Here is a 9,288-nt window from a genome sequence, read left to right as displayed (position 1 = left end):
GCACGTAACCCGTGCCTGAAGAAGGCAGAGGGGAAAAGATCCCTCCTTTCTCGGTTTTGGTCGTTTTGAATTGATTCGGAGATGCAAACAGTACATGATGTGATAGCACCCCATGAATGCTTCAATAAACGTAAGAGGAAAGTGCTGCTTTCTCTGAAAATGTGAAAATTGAGGATTCTGAGTCTAATCTTTAACGCTAAAAAGAAACAGAAGGTAATGCATACACTTGTCTCTGCTGCCTTGAATTTGCAGAGAAGTTACTTGGGATGTTTTCACCTCACCTTGGAAGGAAGTCTTCCTTCTTTCAAGGTATTGAATGGTTCCTGTGTCTTTATTAAATGAGGTGTGTGGCGGCCTCTACTGGTGCGTGCTTATAGAAAATGTTTCAATAGGCAGAAAAAATACTAATTTCAATTAAAAAGTTAGAAATCCACTCTTTCACTTAAATATATAAAAATATCTAATTTAATGCAGAAAAGATATATTACAAGTCGTGTAATGCACTCTGGATCAGGAAAATAACCTAAAACACTGACCATGTTAGCGTAAAATAATGATTTACGGAAGGGCATTAATTGTTCGATGCACTCTGATATTGGGTTAAATATATTTTATTAATGAATTACTAATCCCGACTGAGGCAGTCTGACCTCTGGTCCACTGTTAAATCCCCTTAGTTGACTTAAATAAAATCACTTAGAACAAACCCAGAAGAAAGGAAATATTTTACAGTTAAATCTCTAAAGTCCTACAACTAGAATCATTTGATGACAGGCTGGTTTCTATAACTCAAGCAAACTGTACGTTGACTTCATATAGCTGACATTTTCGTCTATTTTACAGTGTTTTTAATTTCAAAAATACAACACATTAAAATATGTCCAATTTATCAAAGCTAACAGCAACATTTAAGTAATGTACTTAAAGTGCAAAGGCACTTTAACACAAAGAAGTGTTGCCTGGCGGCTATACTTGGAAACTGAAGACAGAAATACCACATATCATTATTTACAAAAGAATGTATAGTCTCCAAAGGTCTTTGGAGATCTTCTACAAAATACGCCAAATATCCATTTTTAACGTGAAAAGTTTGCTTACTCTTTCTTCATTCACTACAATCTCCTCTTCCCATTCCCACACACTGGAAAAAGAAAGGAAGAAAAAAGAAACAAAACCATCCATAGAACACACGGAAAAAGAAAAAAAAAACCAACCAGAAACCAAAAAACAACGCACCGTAGAAAACACTCGTGTTCCGTGACGATTCCTAAGGAGAGAAGGGGGGAAAAGGCGGGGGAGGGGAGCGAGAGAGAAATAATTTAAAGGAAAACTTGGAAAAGCAGTATCATTGCTTCACCCCATCCCCCACGCATTTTCAAAGTCCCCCATTGATGCCGAGGAAGGGAGAAGGCAAACACACACAAAAGCCAATGTAGTGCTTCCAACAGTTTGCAGCAGCACCCTCGGCTGCCATAGGGTTGTAAATGGTTTCCCTTCACAGCTGACTGATTGCAGTTTGTTTTTCCAGAACTTCGAGGTAGTCTGGTTCGGACTGCGGCTTAGCTTGCAGTAAAGGGTGGTCGGGTTTTGACTGCCCCACAAAGCATTTCCTGGGAGTTCCGTACAAAACGGTTTTATTGATTCTGTCTTGGTTTTGGCGTCGAGATTCATACGCAGGGGCGAACTGCCTCTTCGGTAAGGTGCAAAAGTTATAGTGGGCGAGTCCTGCGCTGGGAAGTTCCTTGACCCGCTCGGCGATGTTCTGGTACAGCAGCTCGGGCTCTCTGGGTGCGGCCGGCTTTTCCAGCAACTCGGCAGCGCTTATAGTGTAGGCAAGCGTGGCCGGCTCTTCCTTTTTCTCGTCCAGGTTGCCATAGCTGAAGTCTTGCAGGTTGCGGTAGTAGGCTACCGGGTCCCCTTCCTTCTGCATGTAGATGGGGTTCTGGCACATCTGACCCACGGGGGGGGGGATGTAGTTGTAGACGTGGCCGTCCGTCTTATCCTGAGTCTCGCTGTTGTAGGACCCGTACTGTAGCTGGAAGGAGCTCACGTCGAGGCTGTTGGCACTCCTCGGGACGCTCGGCACCCCCTTTCTGCGTTTCAGGACGAAGACGAACAAGCCGGCCCCGAAACAGACAGACAAGATGAAGACCACAAGCAATCCTAGAATTAAGACGGAGAGTGGAACCTCAGTGTGTAGTTCGGGGTAGGAACTGGGGGCCACGCTGAGCGACCGGGGAGTGTCTGTGTTGTGATTCATTGACAAAACGGTTCCGTCTGACAAGTTCGGGCTGTCCGGACAGATGGCCTCCCGCCCCAGAAACTTCAGTATCTCCCCTGCGTGCTTGGCGGGAGATTCACAGGTCACCTCGTTGATGATGACGGGGGAATTGGCGTGTTCCGTCCAGTCCTTCAGCCCCATGATGTCGCAGGTACAGTCCCACGGGTTCTCTTGCAGGTCGATCTGAATGAACGCCGGGAGCTGATCCAGAACCCCCTTCACGGGCAGGTGGGAAAAGTGGTTGTTTCTCAGGTTCAGCCTGGTGAGGGCCGTGCCCCCGAATATGTTGTCAGGCAAGGAGCGCAGCAGGTTGTTGTTGAGAAACAGTAGCTGGAGGTTAATCAGAGCATCGAAGGTCAGCGGTTTAATTTCCTTAATGACATTATACTCTAAATAGAGATACTGCAAGCTCCGCAGCCCGTGAAACATAGAAGGGTGCAGCACTTCAAGGTAATTGCCGTTCAGATAGAGTCTGCGTAAACTGGTCAGGTTTGTGAAGGCACCCTCCTGGATGACCGCGATCCGGTTGTTTCCTAAGTGCAGCAGATCCAGAGAGCTGTATTCTGAGAGGTCGTTCTTATAGACAGTCTGGAGATAGTTCCCTGTCAGGTAGAGTTTCTTGGGGCTGGTAGGTCTGGGCTGCAGGTCGGAGATGTTGGTGAACTTCCTTTCCTGGCAGTTGACGTTCAGGCCGTTGTCGGAGCTCTGAGAGGTGCAGACACAGCTACTGGGGCAGGCGAGGGGCACGGGGGACTTGGTCTGGTACACCATGATGGGTCCAAAGCTCTGCCTGTCCTTTGAGACAGTGACCCGGGGAGTTGGGCGATTTCTCATTTTGGGCGGCCGGCTGGCTTTGGGGGCCCTGGTCGGGTTGAGCGCAGGACTCACCGTAGGCGACAGCCTTTGGACGTGAGTGTCAGCGTGGCCACCCCTCTGACTGGCGTCCCCGGGGCTCTTTCTGGGACAGAGGTCTTGCCTGGTCAGTTGGGTCACATCCTTCCCGTGCAGTCTAAAGGGAGTCTCGCAGACGATCTCCCCCACGAACACCGTTATGGTGTCCAGCCAAGCCTTGAGAGGAAGTAGGTCACAAGTGCAATTCCACGGGTTTTCCTCCAGCTGGATCTCCATGATGCCTCCAATATGCTCAAGGACGCCGGCGAAAGGCATCACTTTCAGCCTGTTGCCTCTCAGGTCCAGGTGGGTCAGCAGGACGAAGCGGAACACATTGCTGGGCAGCGACAGCAGAAGGTTGTCATTCAGGATGAGCACTTTGAGCTTATTCAGTTTGCTGAAGGCCCCCGCCTCGATGGCACTGATGTAATTGTAGTCGGCCTGGAGGTACTCGAGGCTCTCCAGGCCGAGGAAGGTGTCTTCCCTCAGCACCTCCAGCTTGTTGTTGTTGAGGTGCAGTCTCTTGAGGGTCTTGAGGCCGCTGAACGCCCCGGTGCGGATCTCCTGCAGCCCGTTGTTGCCCAGGTGGAGAGTCACGGCGTTGGAGTAATTGACGAACTCGTTAGGGTACAGGCGGGTCAGGAGGTTTCCATTGAGGAACAGCTGGTAGATTCGATACTGGGGGGGCTGGAGCAGGCTGACAGTTGTAAATCCTTTGTTTTCGCAGTTAATATTCAGTACGTTTTCCTTCTCTTCGCACAGGCAGCGGATCTTGCAAATGTCTTTGGCAGTTTTGCGGCTCTCCGTGTGTAAGATCCCGGCCACGGTTAACACGCTGAGGAACCAAACGCCGCTCAGCATCTTTAGGCACCGTCGGTGTCAGTTCAGGTACCTACAGGCAAACCTTGGGGAAGGGTGCCGGAGAGAGCAGGATGCGGGGGAGAAAGAAACAAGGAAGCCCGATTAAAATGGCAAAGCAGGGGGGCGGAGTGGGAGGCAGGGACGATGCGGGGAGTGGGCAACACGGCAGAACGAAATCACTGCGTTTCTCCAAGCGGTTTCTTCTCTCCTCGCCCTCGCCCCCGCCCCCGCCCCCCGCCCACCCACACGCGCGTCCCGGAGCACACATGCTTGCACCTGATTTCCCGGCGGGTCGCAGCCAGCCATGGAGTCATTAGTAATCGAGTTGTCCTACTAAATCCAGCCCATCTCCTCCTCCCCTGGGGTAGCTTGAAGAGATCTCGGGCGGCTCGCCCGTCTTAGGCTCGCGGCAGAAATTGCTTTACTTTTTTTTTTTTTTTTTAACTGCGCAAAAAGGGGGTGGGAAAATCAGGGGACTGGCGGTGGGGGAGGGGGAGAGGATGGAAGCGCCAAGGCAGCGCGGGGTGGGGGTTACTCACACATCAGGAGAAGACGGGACCCCTCTCCTCTGCAGTCCGCCAGTAGTTTGGCATCTTCGGAAAGAGAAGAAGAGCAAGGTAAAAGAAGACGCCGCTTCCGGGGGGATGCCCTGCTTTCCGCCGGCGGATTTAATTTGCCTGGGGAGGGGGGTGGGGCGGGGTGCGCAGAAATCCGAAATCCGGCAGGCCGCAGGGGAGGAGAGGACGGCCGGGGCGGCTGCAGGCTGAGCCGACGGCGACCCGGGGGTGCGGTTGCGGAGGGAGGTCGGGGAGCCGGCCGGCCGGGGTGGCGGGCGGCGGCGGCGGCGGCGACGGCGACGGCGACGGCCGAGCCTGGGCGCGCGCTTCCGATGCGCTGGCGGCGGCAGCAGTGCGCCCGACAGTTTGAATTTGAGAGGTTTTGCAGGCTCCCCCGGACAGGGCTGGGGTGACGTCACGCGGGGAGGGGGCAAGCGGCGGATCGAGGGCGCGCGGTGGGGGAGGGAGGGGCAGATGCTTCCCTTCCCAGCGAGCGGCTTTGCAAAGCTCGAATCCGGGCTGCGTCAGTTGCTTCTGAACTACTCCACCTCCAGCCCGGCGGGCGGCGAGCGGCTGGCGAAGCCCCTGGAGAGGGATTCTCCAGGAGGGGTCCCCGCTAAGGGGCTGCGACCGCCGGGACTCCTCCGGCCCCTGGCCCCTCCGAGTGGTTTCTTCCACCTGCTACCCCTCCTGGCCATCCAGTAGGGTCTCATTCCAAATTCCCAAGCAGAGGTCCGGATCTTCCCAGTGAGAGGGTGTGTGTGTGTGTGTGTGTGTGTGTGCGCGTGTGCGCGCGCGCGCGCGCTCATGTGTGTGTGGGTGGGAGATGTGCCTCTTTGCTCCAGGACTGGGGCCCGCCTGCCAGCCTCCTAGATCTCCTGCCCCCGTGCTCTCGGTGCGGAGTGAGGTGTGTGCCCGCTCCACAGTGCCTGTGTAGGAGGGCGAAGAGGGGATTTGTGCCTTACATACACAGCTTTGTTTCGGTGCTGAGAGAAGTACTTTCTGGGCCGTGACTGGCCAAACACACATTCGCCTGGATTCTGAAAGCCAGCTCAGCGTTAGAGACGAGCGGCTTCAGAACCATTCTCTCCCTGAGGTTTATAGTTAGCCAGAAGATGAAGTTTAAATGCGTGCTCTGCGCCTGCAGGAAGGAGGAGTGGGTGTCAGAAAGACACTGCCAGGCTGAGCCTCGCTCGGCTGGGTGTGGGAGCCCCAGCGCGGGCGCCCGCGGAGGGGCCTAAAGCTGCAGGCGACAAGGGCAGGGGAGCTAGAACGAAGGCAGCAGTGCGGGAAGGCCGGCGGCCGAGAACCGGGGGAGACCGGGGGAGAGGTCCCGCCCGACATCCAGTGTGCCTGGGTTCTGATCTAGCTCTGTGGCCAGGTTGCTCGCCTCTCTCTGCAACTTCGCATCGCCGTGGGCAGAAGGGGATGGGGCTGTACGGGCCCTTCCGGTTCTGACATTCGCTCGGATTCACAGAACCTTTCCACGCCATTAACAGCCAGGTGTCGGCTTTTGGCCTCCATTATCCCGCTTCTCCTTAATGATCTTAAGGTCCCCTGGAACCGGGTGTCTCCCGTGTGGGGGCCCATTTGCAAGATGCCGTTATCTGCTACCACCCGGGAGGGCCAGGGCGCCTCTGGCGAGTCAGGGAAAAGGGGCGATCAAAGAGAGGGGTAAATGAATCGACCCAGGGTGGGCCTGTCCCACAAAACACTCACACTTGCTTTCCCTGAGCGCTGCAGGCAGAGCTGACACAGGGTCCCATTGCCGGGCCGCATTTGGAACACAGACCAGCCCCACGGGCGGAATGAGCCGCCGAGGATGGAAAGCCCCCCGCGTCTCCCCTCCCACCTCCCTGCTCCGCTCGGGTCCTGGGACTCACTGTTCGGCCCACACTGGCTCTCTCCTCCCCAAGAAGGGCTCTGATAGTTTCTCAACTTGGGCAGGAAGGCAACCTGTGGCTCTCTGGCAGTCTCCTCCGGAGTTTTTCTCAGCCTTTCACGGCTCCCTGTCCTTTCCCTTCCGGGAAGAGCCTTGGACCAGACGTCATGCGCCCCCTCCCCATCCTGTAGTTCTTGCTTGGCCTCGGGGAAGATCCCGTCCTTCTGGGGCCTCAAGTTTTCCTTCTCTGTGCCAAAGGGCAACACGGAGCCCAGCCGTCCTCAGCGGGGGAGGGGCAGCCCGTGAGCCCCCCCCCCCCAGCCGTGGCGGAGTGATGCAGTGAGCGATTAAGCTTCCTTGCATAGCAAAGGGGCATTTGTTTCGACATGTTGCTAAATGTTAAATATACGTAGTTCCTAGAGAGATATGGCTTATTCGTTGTCGTTCATTTAACAAACATGTATTAATTAGGTTAATATTACATTGAAGCAGAAGCCAGCGTGAGAGCTGGACAAGACCTTTGCAATGAGATTCATTTTATAGATGAGGGCATTCCTCCACCAGGACGAGTGCTGACTTCCTGAAGTTCAAGAATCCATACAATTAGAACCAGAACCCAGGGATTCGGAGTCCTGGTCCAGGACCTTTCCCCACAGCTCACCAGTGCTCAGTGTGAATTAGTGAAGGGCTGTCGGCCTCAACTTAGTGGTGTCTACCTAAATGTGTGCTTTAAGAAAAAAAAAAGTATTTGGAAGTGAAATATCAAATATGAGTTGTAGTTAGCAAATATAGTAATTTCCTTCAAGACATTGATGAGGCTGCCAGTAGTCTTTAAGGACAGAGACTATTAAACATTTCAGAGAGAGAGAGAGAGACAGAGAAAGGGATAGATGGATGGGGGGGCAGCTGGCAGAGCTTGAAACCCGTGAAAATGATAGAGCGAAGGAAGCGTGGTGGTAAGCTGGCTGGAGTTGGGGGGGGGTGACACTGGGAATCCTGAGAGGGGGTGACAGATCTTCCTTCCACGGTCGGCTTCCGACACGGGTCGGTGGACTCTCCCACCACTGCTCGGTCTCCTGCCTGTCGCCGGGCTTCCGCGGCCGCTTTCCCAAACCCAGTTACTGAGGCCGAATCCGCCTCAGCAGGAGAAAGCACTTTAAGTAAGTTTCCGAACGGCCCCGCGTCTCGGGAGGAGCCGCCGCAGCACCTGCCGGCGACAGCGGGCTTTTAAGGCGGCGGAAAGGTCCTGGGTGAACTGGGAGCCCACGGGAGGCAGGGACGGACACTAAGATAAGGCAAACGCCCCCTCTCGTCGCTGGGGCGACGGAGGCACAAGCGGGGACTCCGTCGCCTCGGTCTCCCTCGCCTCCGAGTAGAGAGCCCGGCTCGGGTCGCCGGTGATTCCACCGGGCGCGGGGAGTTGCCGGCGGGGTCACAGCCTGCGCCGCCCGGCCGCCCGCCGGGCCTGGGGGAAGGGCGGTTAACGGGAGTCCCGCGGGCCTGCCGGGGAGGGGTGTCCGCGGCCCGCTGGCCCTTCTTCCCCCTTCCGCTACCCGCCCCCCCCCCAACCTCGGCAGGTGCGGTTCCCGGAGGGCGCTTCCGGGCGGCCCGGGGGCGCCAGGCGAGTCCCCCGTCTCCGGGGACCCGGCACCGACCGCTAGCCCAGCCCTCCTCGCCCTCCCCCGGGGCGGCCAGACGCCCGGTACCCGGAGCCGGGGCCCGCAGGCGCGACGGCCACCCGCGCTGCCCTCGCCCCGGGGCCCGGCACCGCGCGCCGGCGAGCGGTCTCCTCGGGAGCGGCAGCTCGCACCGGACCGGCGGTGGCCCCGCGGCCGCGCGACGCCCGGAGCCCGACCACGCCCGCGCGGACCGTCTCGGAGCCGGCGAGCCCGGGCGGGCGGGGGTGGCCACCGCGGGCCGCCCGCACCCGATCCCCCACCCCCGCCCCCCACCCCCACGAGGGGAGCCGGCCGGGCAAGGCTGGGGACCGAGCGCGGCGCTCCCGAGTGCCCAGAACTTACCCGGCGAGCGCGCCACCCGCAGCTTCCCCCGGAGGCGCCCGCAGCATCGGCCGGCCGGGAGGCGCGGGAGCCGGCGCGGCCCGGGAGCGGGAGCACGGCGGCGAGCGCGGGCGGCGCCCCCAAGGGCAGGCAGGTCCCCGCTGGAGCGGCGCGCCGGCGGCCAGCGCTTCTGGCAGGAAGCGGGGCGGGAGCCGGCAGGGAGGAGGGAAGAAGAACGGGGGCGGGAGGGGGAGGTAGGGACGGCCGCCCCTCTCCCGCACTTATCAATCACCCTGCGGATCAACTGTCCCCGCCGTGCACCCGGGAGGGGGATGCGGCAGCCCACAAAGGGGCCGCCGCTCCATCGCTCTGACGAGCGCCGCGGAGCGCCGCTCACGCCTCCCGGCCCCTCTCGCCTGGAGCCCTGCCCAGCCCTTGCAGCTTCTACCGTGGGCTGCGGCTCCGACTCGGCCGAGTGAAACCGGGGATGGCACTGGGCCGGGACCAGACCCCGGGGGAGACTGAGACCACCGGGCGCAAGTTCCCGACCGGCGGAGGAGCGGCCGGACGCCCCCCGGGCCGGCGGCCTCCCCTAACTAGTAAGCGCCCAGTACCTGGAGTTCGCAGGCAGATTTTAAGGACCCCCCGCGAGGGTGGTAAACAAGGAATTTCCATATAATATGGAGCCGGGCTGGACTGGGGCAAATGTGTTAACAAAAGCCAGCCCTTAGCAGCGCGCCAGTGTCTGTTTCCATCTGATTCTTTTTATTCTTCGCGACGTTGCCTGGATCGACTAGAGCGTACTTTTGGCCACCC

General features: G+C 57.7%; 1 protein-coding gene across 3 annotated transcripts; it reads right to left on the bottom strand.

Moving 5' to 3' along the window:
* Nucleotides 1–595: 595 nt before the first annotated feature.
* On the bottom strand, nt 596–9,076 carry SLITRK2 (SLIT and NTRK like family member 2). 3 transcript variants are annotated; one of them, XM_027054747.2, is made up of 3 exons: nt 8,494–9,076; nt 4,573–4,626; nt 596–4,076 (listed from the first exon to the last, which is right to left on the bottom strand). In XM_027054747.2, the coding sequence occupies exon 3, from the start codon at nt 4,031–4,033 to the stop codon at nt 1,496–1,498; it is 2,538 nt and encodes an 845-aa protein (XP_026910548.1). In that variant the 5' UTR covers nt 4,034–4,076; nt 4,573–4,626; nt 8,494–9,076; the 3' UTR covers nt 596–1,495. The 3 variants fall into 3 exon arrangements, with proteins under 3 accessions (XP_026910548.1, XP_026910547.1, XP_026910549.1); XM_027054746.2 differs by lacking the exon at nt 8,494–9,076 and having other exon boundaries at nt 4,573–6,795; XM_027054748.2 differs by lacking the exons at nt 4,573–4,626; nt 8,494–9,076 and adding an exon at nt 4,310–4,545.
* Nucleotides 9,077–9,288: the final 212 nt, after the last annotated feature.

Source organism: Acinonyx jubatus, chromosome X (genome assembly GCF_027475565.1).
Source record: "Acinonyx jubatus isolate Ajub_Pintada_27869175 chromosome X, VMU_Ajub_asm_v1.0, whole genome shotgun sequence".
Taxonomy (NCBI): Eukaryota; Metazoa; Chordata; class Mammalia; order Carnivora; family Felidae; genus Acinonyx; species Acinonyx jubatus.
Note: the sequence above shows the minus strand (reverse complement) of the source record. Positions and strands in the feature narration are given on the sequence as shown.

Coding starts and splice junctions, on each gene's coding strand:
- SLITRK2 (XM_027054747.2), bottom strand. CDS start 4,033: ATGCTGAGCGGCGTTTGGTTCCTCAGCGTGTTAACCGTGGCCGGGATC.